General features: G+C 41.7%; 2 protein-coding genes across 2 annotated transcripts in view; one reads left to right on the forward strand and one right to left on the reverse strand.

Moving 5' to 3' along the window:
* LOC127449037 (uncharacterized) overlaps window positions 1–13,358 on the forward strand; it is a 254,002-nt gene that overhangs the window by 159,605 nt on the left and 81,039 nt on the right. The window lies entirely within an intron of this gene.
* Window positions 11,858–13,358, reverse strand: part of LOC127448999 (centrosomal protein of 95 kDa-like) — a 95,511-nt gene continuing 94,010 nt past the window's right edge. Inside the window, exon 19 of the mRNA XM_051712042.1 lies at window positions 11,858–12,714. Within this exon, the coding sequence (XP_051568002.1) occupies window positions 12,538–12,714 (177 nt within the window). The 3' untranslated portion in view covers window positions 11,858–12,537. The remainder of the gene's footprint in view (window positions 12,715–13,358) is intronic.

The following is a 13,358-nucleotide window of genomic DNA, read 5'->3' on the forward strand; positions in this document are numbered from 1 at the left end:
CTTCTGAACGCAAACGATTGATTATTTTTTCAAAACAAAACAATACTTATATACTTTTTAACTACAAATATTCGCTTCCATACATCTCTGTGACGTACGCTCATGAGAGGGATGACGTAAGCTCATTGGTAAGGTCACGCGTCACGTGGAGTAGTCAGGAAGCGCGTCATTGTTTACAAGAGAAACTTGTGCTGTTCACAAACCAAAACAGTCCAAAACAATATAAAATAATTTCCAAATAATAATAATAATAATAATAAAATGTAAACAATGACACGCTTCCTGACCTCCACGTGACACGACCTTACCAACGAGCTTACGTCATCCCTCTCATGAGCGCACATCACAGAGATGTACAGAAGCGAACATTTGTAGTTAAAAAGTATATAAGTATTGTTTTGTTTCTAAAAATAATCCATCGTTTGGGTTCAGAAGACATTTATTTGTTGACTGGAGTCGTGTGGATTATTTTGATGCACCCTAAATATGCATTTTGGACCGTCAAAAAATGGAGGACATTCACTTGCATTGTTTAGAGGAGGAGGTCTGAAATGAAATCCTAAAAGTCTTAAATTCTGTTTTGATGAAGAAAGAAACAGGATGGCCTGAGGGTGAGTAAATTGTCAGCAAATGTTCATTTTTGGGTGAACTATTCCTTTAAGTATAAACGGCAGCTTCGTTTGCCGAAGGTGCGTTTGTTCGCCAAAGAGAAAAAAGTTCTTCTTCCAAAGTTAAACCAGGCGTTTCCACTGGCACGATTTGAGTGAAGGTGAGCGAGCGTTTTCAATTAATTCCCACGGAAGTCGAGCGCCATGCTCACGAGTTGCATTGTGTGACTGACAAGGGTATCTGCGGGTCATTAAAGTATTAAAAGGTATTAAATTAATTTGGTGAAAATAAGGACATTAAAAAGTACACAATACACGATGTATTATAATTTTTTTGGTTTAAACATTTCCCTCCTTGGGTCATAAGTTTGAATGAAAACCTTACGAATGAAAACCTTTCATGCCTTGCAGATAGCAGAAATAGAGTGGGCGCGCAGTTTTTAATGTGTATGTTCAGTGTACATATGTGCTGGTCCGGTGAGTGCTGCTCCGGGGCTCGAGATTTTCCTATTCATTTTCTCCATTGTCATTTCAACATTAACAGACTGGGCGATTACTTGAGAGTAGACACATTTCAGTAAGTTGTACCGTATCATTCAACATACCCTCAGAGGTTCATTCATGTTTTTTCGTGCTATAAGTTGGAGAGAAAAAGCATTGTGCCCCGCTCTGTTTGAAAGGCCAGCTACCGCAATCTGTCACGGGCATTTATTGTTTGAATATCGAGATAACAGTGACATTAAAAAGCTTAAACTAAAATCGTGTTTCTTAAATATTGCCCTCATTACGTTAGCAAGGACAGAGCGGGATGGAATCACTACAGTACATCATGGAGAGAAGCAAAGCAGGTAGAAAATGTTTCTGGTTATGTATGTAACCTCGGTTCCCTGAGATGTTGAGAACGAGACATCGCATCGCTGATGCTTATGGGAAAAAAATCCTTTTCTCCAATTTCTGAACTCCTCTTGGATCACGCCAATTCAGATGCAACTGAATTGAGCCAATGGCATTCGCGCCCGCTCAGCCAATGACATTGAGAGCGCGGCGCTCAGCTCTATATAAGCCCGATAGTGCCGTCCAGTAGCGCGGCTAGCTACGTGATGTCTTGTTCCCTACATCTCAGGGAACCGAGGTTACATACGTAACCGGAGACGTTCCCTTTCAATTTTGGTCACTCGCATCGCTTATGGGAACGTGTACGATCACTTATAGGAAGTGTATAAGAAATCAACCTCACCCTGACAGTTCTGAGGGGGCAAGGTAACAAGCACATCCACATCGCTCAGTAGTGGGATGCTTTGCCTTTAAGAGGGCTCCAAGCGGACCTAGTAGAGCACAGCCAGGTGCACGGTCCGGTAGTGAAACAGTTAGCTGAGTTCCACTAAGGGAAACACAACGCATATATACAGATGCATCTCAATAAATTAGAATGTCGTGGAAAAGTTCATTTATTTCAGTAATTCAACTCAAATTGTGAAACTCGTGTATTAAATAAATTCAATGCACACAGACTGAAGTAGTTTAAGTCTTTGGTTCTTTTAATTGTGATGATTTTGGCTCACATTTAACAAAAACCCACCAATTCACTATCTCAAAAAATTAGAATACATCATAAGACCAATAAAAAAAACATTTTTAGTGAATTGTTGGCCTTCTGGAAAGTATGTTCATTTACTGTATATGTACTCAATACTTGGTAGGGGCTCCTTTTGCTTTAATTACTGCCTCAATTCGGCGTGGCATGGAGGTGATCAGTTTGTGGCACTGCTGAGGTGGTATGGAAGCCCAGGTTTCTTTGACAGTGGCCTTCAGCTCATTTGCATTTTTTGGTCTCTTGTTTCTCATTTTCCTCTTGACAATACCCCATAGATTCTCTATGGGGTTCAGGTCTGGTGAGTTTGCTGGCCAGTCAAGCACACCAACACCATGGTCATTTAACCAACTTTTGGTGCTTTTGGCAGTGTGGGCAGGTGCCAAATCCTGCTGGAAAATGAAATCAGCATCTTTAAAAAGCTGGTCAGCAGAAGGAAGCATGAAGTGCTCCAAAATTTCTTGGTAAAAGGGTGCAGTGACTTTGGTTTTCAAAAAACACAATGGACCAACACCAGCAAATGAAATTGCACCCCAAATCATCACAGACTGTGGAAACTTAACACTGGACTTCAAGCAACTTGGGCTATGAGCTTCTCCACCCTTCCTCCAGACTCTAGGACCTTGGTTTCCAAATGAAATACAAAACTTGCTCTCATCTGAAAAGAGGACTTTGGACCACTGGGCAACAGTCCAGTTCTTCTTCTCCTTAGCCCAGGTAAGACGCCTCTGACGTTGTCTGTGGTTCAGGAGTGGCTTAACAAGAGGAATACGACAACTGTAGCCAAATTCCTTGACATGCCTTGACCCCAGCCTCTGTCCATTCCTTGTGAAGTTCACCCAAATTCTTGAATCGATTTTGCTGGACAATCATAAGGCTGCAGTTCTCTCGGTTGGTTGTGCATCTTTTTCTTCAACACTTTTTCCTTCCACTCAACTTTCTGTTAACATGCTTGGATACAGCACTCTGTGAACAGCCAGCTTCTTTGGCAATGAATGTTTGTGGCTTATTCTCCTTGTGAAGGGTGTCAATGATTGTCTTCTGGACAACTGTCAGATCAGCAGTCTTCCCCATGATTTTGTAGCCTAGTGAACCAAACTGAGAGACCATTTTGAAGGCTCAGGAAACCTTTGCAGGTGTTTTGAGTTGATTAGCTGATTGGCGTGTCTCCATATTCTAATTTTTTGAGATAGTGAATTGGTGGGTTTTTGTTAAATGTGAGCCAAAATCATCACAATTAAAAGAACCAAAGACTTAAACTACTTCAGTCTGTGTGCATTGAATTTATTTAATACACGAGTTTCACAATTTGAGTTGAATTACTGAAATAAATGAACTTTTCCACGACATTCTAATTTATTGAGATGCACCTGTATCTTTTAACCAGAGAATGAGTGTTTAAGGTGTGACCGAGACACAAGTATATTAATGTATTTGTGTGGGAAACACAGTAAATATATATAAGCGGGCAGAGTGCAAATTTTTGATACACTTTATTGGCACAGATAAACAATTGTGAACAATCTCCTGAACAGGAATGGTGGGAGGAGAGAACAGGGATTCTGTGCGAGTCTGCTTGGGGGCGGGGCTTCCCTGCGGTGAACAACACGGACTACTCTTCTTGCTGCTGAAGCCATCAGGAACGCAGAGGCTGATCAGAGGAAGGTTTTCCCAATGGGCGGGGCCCTTGGCGTGGTGGCTGTGGATAGTGGCGCTTCGGCCAAGGCTTTTTCGGGCAAATGGCCAGCTCAGATGGACCCTGAGGGGCCTGGGGAGTAGAGTGCTGCCGTTTCGGGGGGCACTGCGCTGAAGTAGAGCATGAGCGGCTGGGTTGAGCGGCGGTACTGCCTCGTTTAGGCATGAAATGCTTCATAGCCTGCTGCTGTTTTTGGGCTGTCTGGAAGCACTCCGATAGGGCTTCCACTGCATTGCCGAAGAGACCAGCAGGGGATACCGGTGCGTCGAGGAGGGCCTACTTGTCCCCATCGCGCATGTCAGTCAGCGTCAGCCAAAGGTGATGGTCTAGGACGACCAGATTTCCCATGGAGCGCCCAATCACTCCGGCGGTGGCCTTTGTTGCTCTTAGCGCCAAATTGGTCACAACGTGAAGTTCTTTGAACATGGTTGGGTTGGGACCGGATTCATCCATTTTTTTTATTTTTTATTTTGGCCTGGTAGACCTGGAGCACTGCCATTGTGTGCAAGGCGGCACCAGCTTGCCCAGCTATATTATAGGCACATCCCACTAGTGTCGAAGTAAGCCGGCATGGCTTAGACGGGAGCAATGGGCGGGATCTCATGCCAGTTTGAGTCGAGGGACATAAGTGGGCTGCTACCACCTGTTCAACAGGGGGAAGCAAGCCATATCCCATTTGGTCTCTGCAGTCGACGGATGTGAAGGCTGCTGTATTGGAGAGGTGCAGCCTCGCCGAGTATGGTAAACTCCACAATTTTGAGAGTTCAGCGTGGACCTCGGGGACAAATGGGCCAGGTCTATGCAGGGCGGTCATAGTTTGGTGGCCCGGCAAAAACCACTCGTCCAGCCGAGAAGGAGTTGGCTCTAGCAGAGGTGACCATTTGAGCTCCAGCTTGTCTGTAGCCTTAGTGAGAATGCGGACAAGCTCCACATCCGTCGTCGAAGAACGTTCTCCACCTCTTGGGGGGGGAAGCAGCATCCTCCATTGATGCGGACGAGGTGACAGTGTCTGAAGCCATGAGAGATACGGCATCGTCATTCTCCTCTTCTTCATGTTCACCGATGCTGAATTGCACGAGGGCGGAAGCGCCATCGGGTGGGTGAAGACTTTTAGTGAACAGGACAGGGGAAGAAGAGTGTGGGTGCATGCGGAACCTGAGCTGGCGGTACAGCCTCACAATCCATTTGCTCCATATCCTCGCCTTGAGCATCGTCGTTCCCCAGGTCCTTGAGGGACAGGGGAGGTAACAGAACAAGAGCGACCGGGTCATTGCGCTTAAACAGCGCTATCCGAGCGCGGAGCATTTTGAGGCACATTGCCTTGCAGTGTGGGCATTAAGCCTCGACCAACGCTGCTTCTGTGTGGGCACGGCCCAGACAGAACACACAGCTTTTGTGGCCGTCAGACGTGGGAACAGGTTTCCCACATCTGCACTTATGTGATGGCATTTTGAAAAAGACGGTCCAGTCAGCGCAAGTGTGGAAATTATTTAACTCTTTTAGATCACCGTAGCATGGCAGGGGAGCGGTCATCTTCAGGAAGGGAAGCGCCGTCCACTGCAGATAAGTGCGGTTAGACGTGAAATCCAGGAGTGAAGGAGATAAATTCTGAGTGATGGCGTAATGCCGCCCGCTTATATAGAGAGCTGAGTGCCGCGCACTCAATGTCATTGGCTGAGTGGGCACAAACGCAGTTGGCTCAGTTCAGTTGCATCTGAATTGGCATGATCCAATAGGAGTTCCGAAAAAGAGTTTTTCCCATAAGCATCAGCGATTTAAGTGACTGAAATCGAAAGGGAACTAGGATGACCAGAAGTCATCCCGGTTTTATGAGGTGTGTCCCGGTGTCCTGTCATTTCTCTAAAATTTTTTATAATGTCCCGATTTCAGCTGTTAGGCTCACTGATTTTTTTTATTTGAAATTAAATATCATTAACGTCCTTCTTGGTATCGTGTCTGATATCGATTGCATGAAAATATTTTATTGCATTGCGTGATGATTTGACAATACTTTCATTCTAGTTTTCAGCAGTCCACTCAGAATCTATCTGGTTTCCATGACAACGACTCACACACTTGGCACTTTCTGTCATCATCCAACTTAAATTAGAAATGCCCAAATGAAAATGCATGTTCAACAAGCTGAAAGAAGCCGATCTATTTCTTTGCACAATACGTGAAAATGGAATTGAAATGTTTTGCTGTCACTGTAAATGTTCACTTTCCCATGGCCACAGTGTTAAATAAGAGATTACAGGTCATATTCATACAGCTGTATTATTTAAAAATAGTACAAGCACTTCAATGTGGAATTGTATTTTAACTTTTAAGATCCAATGTTGCTAATTTTGTGTAAAAATGTGTTGCTGACAAGAAATTTCAAGCACTGACAAGTCACTGACATCATTATTACACATGCAGTATGACATCATTTGGACAGGATAGGCAATATATATGGAATTAGAACATTTTACAAATATCTAACATGTGGTTAAAATCGTATAAAACTACATATAATAAAATAACATTTCACATACTAAAACTACATATTTTAATACAGTGTGTGTGTATGTATATATATATATATATATATATATATATATATATATATATATATATATACATACAATGTATATATAAACTCAGCAAAAAAAGAAACGTCCCTTTTCAGGACGCTGTTTTGTAAAAATCCAAATAACTTTTACAGATCTTTATTGTAAAGGGTTTAAACAATGTTTTCCATGCTTGTTCAATGAACCATAATTAATGAAGATGCCCCTGTGGAACGGTCTTTAAGACACTAACAGCTTACAGATGGTAGGCAATTATGTTCACAGTTATAAAAATTTAGGACACTAAAGAGACATTTCTACTGACTCTGGAAAAACACCAAAAGAAAGAGGCTGAGAGAGGCTGGACTGAGGGCTTGTAGGCCTGTTGTAAGGCAGGTCCTTACCAGACATCACCGGCAATAACGTCGCCTATGGGCACAAACCCACCTTCGCTGGATCAGACAGAACTGGCAAAAAGTGCTCTTCACTGACGAGTCGCAGTTTTGTTTCACCAGGGGTGATGGTCAGACTTGCGTTTATCGTCGAAGGAATGAGCGTTACACCGAGGCCTGTACTCTGGAGCGGGATTGATTTGGAGGTGGATTGTCCATCATGGTCTGGGGTGGTGTGTCACAGCATCATCATACTGAGCTTGTTGTCATTGCAGGCAATCTCAACGCTGTGCATTACAGAGAAGACATCCTCCTCCCTCATGTGATACCCTTCCTGCAGTCTCATCCTTACATGACCCTCCAGCATGACAATGCCACCAGCCATACTGCTCGTTCTGTGCATGATTTCCTGCAAGACAGGAATGTCAGTGTTCTGCCATGGCCAACGAAGAGCCCGGATCTCAATCCCATTGAGCATGTCTGGGACCTGTTGGATTGGAGGGTGAGGGCTAGGGCCATTCTCCCCAGAAATGTCCGGGAACTTGCAAGTGCCTTTGGTGGAAGAGTGGGGTAGCATCTCACAGCAAGAACTGGCAAATCTGGTGCAGTCTATGAGGAGGAGATGCACTGCAGTACTTAATGCAGCTGGTGGCCACACCAGATACTGACTGTTACGTTTGTTACAGTTTAACACCCCCTTTGTTCAGGGACACGTTATTCCATTTCTGTTAGTCACATGTCTATGTAACTTGTTCAATTTATGTCTTAGTTGAATCTTTTTATGTTCATACAAATATTTACACGTTAAGTTTGCTGAAAATAAAAGCAGTTGAAAGTGAGGACGTTTCTTTTTTTTGCTGACTGATCATGCAAAAAAACTTTTATTTTAGGATAGTGATCATATGAAGCCATTTATTATCACATAGTTGTTTGGCTCCTTTTTAAATCATAATGATAACAGAAATCACCCAAATGGCCCTGATCAAAAGTTTACATACCCTTGAATGTTTGGCCTTGTTACAGACACACAAGGTGACACACACAGGTTTAAATGGCAATTAAAGGTTAATTTCCCACACCTGTGGATTTTTAAATTGCAATTAGTGTCTGTGTATAAATAGTCAATGAGTGTGTTAGCTCTCACGTGGACGCACTGAGCAGGCTAGATACTGAGCCATGGGGAGCAGAAAAGAACTGTCAAAAGACCTGTGTAACAAGGTAATGGACCTTTATAAAGATGGAAAATGAAATAAAAAGATATTCAAAGCCTTGAAAATGCCAGTCAGTGCTGTTCAATCACATATTAAGAAGTGGAAAATTCAGGGATCTCTTGATGCCAAGGTCAGGTAGACCAAGAAAGATTTCACACAACTGCCAGAAGAATTGTTCAGAATACAAAGAAAAACCCACAGGTAACCTCAGGAGAAATACAGGCTGCTCTGGAAAAAGACAGTGTGGTTGTTTCAAGGAGCACAATACTTGTTGACCTCTCTCCAAACATAGTGCTTATGGTTGTGACCATAAAGCTCTATTTTGGTCTCGTCACTCCAAATTACAGTGTGCCAGAAGCTGAGGTATGTCAAGGCCATAGGTGTGGGAAATTAACCTTTAATTGCCATTTAAACCTGTGTGTGTCACCTTGTGTGTCTGTAACAAGGCCAAACATTCAAGGGTATGTAAACTTTTGATCAGGGCCATTTGGGTGATTTCTGTTATCATTATGATTTAAAAAGGTGCCAAAGAACTATGTGATAATAAATGGCTTCAGATGATCACTATCCTTAAATAAAAGACATGCAAGATCAGTCCTATTTTCAAAATTTCACAATTTCTGCCAGGGTGTGCAAACTTTGAGCACAACAGTATATATAAAATTCAAAACCTTCTGCTCTCAGCTTTGAATGTCTCTTTGAAACTTTTGAGTTGTGTCAACTGAATACTCGTGGTTAATGTATTGGAATCTGGCTCAAAAGGTTGTGAGTTTGATTCCAGGAAAGAGCAGTTTTAAATATTTTTTATTTCTGTTGATCTCGGAGTCTTCATGTTGTGCATAATACAATGCAGAATGTACTTTATTGCTTAATTTCTGCAACAAGTTATGTACTCTCAACCTAGAATGTCTTGTTGATTGTGTGGTGCAGTGGTTAGTGTGCTGGGCTTCCGTTCAAAAGACTGGGTGAACCCTGGTTCAATCCCCATCTCAGCTGGTTTAAACATTGTGCCTCTGTTGTGCCAGAGCTCTTTGCATTGTCCTTAGTGAATGGCCTTAGGGCTTGGCCCAGATCATTGCTGCTTGCAGCTATATATTTTTTTGTTTTCCGAAGGGAGTGCCCCCCACTGGTCCGGTATAAGCTCAGTGTTCAATGAATCCTATCAATAAAAATATATATTTTTTAAAATATCTTAAAAAAAAAAAAAAAAAGAGGAGCACAAAACCTGTTATAATTACAAAAAAATAATAATAATAAGTTAATAAAAAGGCTTATGCAATATCTTGTGGTAATGTACGCAATATGAGAGATTTATGAACAATCTTAGTGGGCCGGTCATTTTGACCCGGGAACACAAAATGTGTTAACACAAAACAAACACAACACAAGGGTTAAATGTGGTGTAAATGTAACTAAGGCACATCATGCCTCAAACTAAAGCGAAGGTGACATCCATGCAGCCAATCCATGAGGTACATTTCCTTGAGTGCGCGCGTGCGTTCATGCGACGGAATGCATAATGAAAATTTTTTGCCCTCGATCACTGGCAAGTGGCTAATGACAGACATTTTTGTCACCTAGCGCAAAATCTGGTCGCATATGCGAGTTGTTTGGGTCTGTGGATACACACTGATATTTGGCAAAAACACAAAGCCCAGGCCTTTGTTTTTTACACTCCCCACACTATGGGCGTGCGATATGTATCGTCTATGATAATATCTTGATTGATGTGTGAGCTGACATTATCGAGTATGTTACTCACTTTGCAAAAACCAATCAAAAACACGCCTCGAGAGTCTATGCATTCACTGCGTGATGTAGCCTAATAGGATAAGCTACTGCACGTGCACATTGAGAGTGAACACTTTCACTTTATGTAGCCTATAAGAATGCAGTGTGCTAGTGTAGGCGTACGTGTTCACCGCATCACAAGTTAAGCTAGCGTAGCTGCCTAAAAATGCATGACTGAAGTTAAAATTGAGTGAACAATCAGTGCCAGGAGACGAAATACAGACACCACCAGCCTCGTAATCTACGTCGTTAGATATAACTGCTAGACGTGGGTCATCCTTACTTGCATGGAGGTGGTTTGGCTTTGAAAAGACAGATGTTGCTCAAAAGACGGCAATCTGCAAACTATGTTGGAAATCGGTTGCCGTTAAAGACAGCTCGACAACTAACTTGTTTCACCATCTGCGAACTAACCACTGCATAGAATATGAAGAATATGAAAAGCTTCGGGAGTCAGCTGTCCATGCCAGGCATAAACCAGCCAAGGTACCAGCACAAAAACACATTCAGCAAACTATAGCGGAATCATTCTGCAAAAAGTTAATATCCTATTAACAAGAGCGAGCTAGTACAATATAAGACTTTTACAAAAACATTTTTGAAGGATGCAAAATATTGTCTACTTATCGTTATCGACAAAATCCCAGAAAATATTGAGATATCATTTTTTGTCAATATTGCACACCCATTGACTCCAGCCAGGTCTCCTAAGCAACCAAATTGGCCCGGTTGCTAGGGAGGGTAGTGTCACATGGGGTAATCTCCTCGTGGTCGCTATAACGTGGTTTGTTCTCGGTGGGGCGCATGGTGAATAGAGCGTGGTTGCCATGGTGGATGGCGTGAAGCCTCCACACGCGCTATGTCTCCGTGGCAACGCGCTCAACAAGCCACGTGATAAGATGCGCGGGTTGACTCTCTCAGATGCGGAGGCAACTGGGATTCGTCCTCTGCCACCCGGACTGAGGTGAATCACTATGCGACCACAAGGACTTAGTGTGCATTGGGAATTGGGCATTCCAAATTGGGAGAAAAAGGGGAAAAATCCCACAAAAATAAATAAATAAATAAATAAATAAAAAAAATATTGCACACCCATACGCCGCAAGTTACATAAAAAACAAGCGGTGATTGGTCGCTTTTTATGTCAGTCAAATGGCCTCTGTGAGCAGGAGATATCGTGAATATAATCAAAAAAATATGTGGAAAATTAAAGGGTTAGTTCACTCAAAAATGAAAATTCTCTCAATTTACTCACCCTCATGCCATCCCAGATGTATATGACTTTCTTCTGCAGAACACAAATGAAGATTTTTAGAAGAATATTTCAGCTCTGTAGGTCCTCACAATGCAAGTGAATGGGTGCCAAAATTGAAAAAAATTGAAGCTCCAAAATCCACATAAGGGCAACATTAAAGTACACCAGAGTTCTCCAGTGGTTAAATTCATATCTTCTGAAGCGATATGATAGGTGTGGGAGAGAAACAGATCAATAATTAAGTCCTTTTTCCTTCACTTTCTCCTTGTGTTTTTGATGATTCAGTATTTGTGCACATCGCCCCCTACTGGGCAGAGAGGAGAATCTATGACAAAAAATTACTTAAATGTTGATGATCTTTTTCACACCCACACCTATCAATTCATGTCTGAACACATGGATTTAACTACTGGAGTCATATGGATTACTTTTATGCTCCCTTTATGTGGATTTTGGAGCTTCAAAATTTTGGCACCCATTCACTTGCATTGTGAGGACCTACAGAGCTGAAATATACTTCTAAAAATCTTCATTTGCGTTCTGCAGAAGAAAGAAAATCATTCACATCTGGGATGCCAGGAAGGTGAGTAAATGATGAGAGAATTTTCATTTTTGGGTGAACTATCCCTTTAATCTGTTTTACAGGCATGCACATTCAAGCACTTTTAAACAAAACATGTTGATTTCCCAGATATACCAGTACTTAAAGCAAGCACTTTAAGGACTTATGTGTGAACCCTGATCCCAATAATGACAACACATTGATGGTTTAGATGTAACTTTTATAAAGAACCACTCAATTCATACCATATAAGATTAAATAAATAGTCATGGCATGAATTTTACAGTGTTAAGACATTCAAGGAAGAAAAATCCAGCATTTAGTTTGATGTGGGAAAAAAAAAATAACAATCATGATTAGTGTTCTTACCAGTCATTGGTTCACAAGGACAAGGGAAAAGCACATTCATTTAACACACCAGAACAAAACTGCAATAACAGGCTGCTCAGAAGAAAGAGGAAGACTATTTTAGCAGCAGGAGAGTAGTCTCTTTAAAATTTCAGCAGGGGAAAAGTGACAGATTTCACATGCTGTCCTATGAACCAGCTTACAGTTTGGACTGCTGGAAGTACATCCAGGGCCAGCTTTTGGGAATGACTACTGTTTAACTCTTTATGACTGACCTGATGGCAGCACCTCAGGTGCAACATTATTTAAGTGTGCTTAAAAGAACAATGCGATAACGTCACAGTAATGCTAATGTTTCCCAATAATTATTCATGTCATAAAGATGCATTTTATTTTCAACCATTTTTGACGGAAGTGGCGAAATGTTACGCTCATTCATTTCATATACTTGAGGTACCTTTTTAAGATTAGTATACATGTAAGAGAGATGCATTGAAGACCAGTATCAATCACAGCTTAACTGATTTGGGTTCAGTGCAGGCAGCTGGTGTTGTACAGAAAAGAGGCCATCTGCATGTGATTCCGTAAGCGTTGTACCTCCAAGCCTCTGAAGTAATTATCATCATCATTCTGAATAATGATCTTCTGCAGCTCGCTGATCTCTTTTTTCATCTTATCCCTCAATTCTCTCTTCATTTTCTGCAAAGCCTGTAAGAAACACACTTTTAGCAATGCTGGTCTCTGATGTTACTTCCGCTGTTCTTGGGGTGGGGGGTGGGGGGTGGTGGAGAGGGGGTACTGGGCGAGTGTAAAGACAGGGTTCCCACTCTTTTCAAGGCACAAATTTCCAGATCATTTTATGTGCCAAACAAGTGTAATATTTAAGCAAAAACACATGCGTCCATTTAAATCAAGCTTTTATTTTTGCATTTCTGTGTGTTTTTGACAGCAGTTTCCTCCATGGCCCAGTGTGATTATTAATCCCTGTAAAATTGTGATTCAATTAAATAAATACATAGTCTGTATGTACGGCGCACTTCAGAGTGCTCTCTGTCATTTCACACACAAGCGTGCATGACGATCATGATGAGGTGTTTTCAGTGTTTTCATTCATTTTGAAGCGTGCATCACTTGCAGATTATTCATTCAATTAAATCAGAGACTTTTTAGTTTAATTATTACACAAGGACATCACAATTTTAATTTGATTAATTGTACATTCAAATATTAATTTTTGTCCAAATAGGTCATATTCCATGACATTCTGCATTGTATTTCTAATGCCATATATAGTACTAGATTCCGTGTTTTCCACATACTTCATGTGGTAACCGAGATATAACCTAACTCCG

Source organism: Myxocyprinus asiaticus, chromosome 12 (assembly GCF_019703515.2).
Source record: "Myxocyprinus asiaticus isolate MX2 ecotype Aquarium Trade chromosome 12, UBuf_Myxa_2, whole genome shotgun sequence".
In the NCBI taxonomy this organism is placed as follows: domain Eukaryota; kingdom Metazoa; phylum Chordata; class Actinopteri; order Cypriniformes; family Catostomidae; genus Myxocyprinus; species Myxocyprinus asiaticus.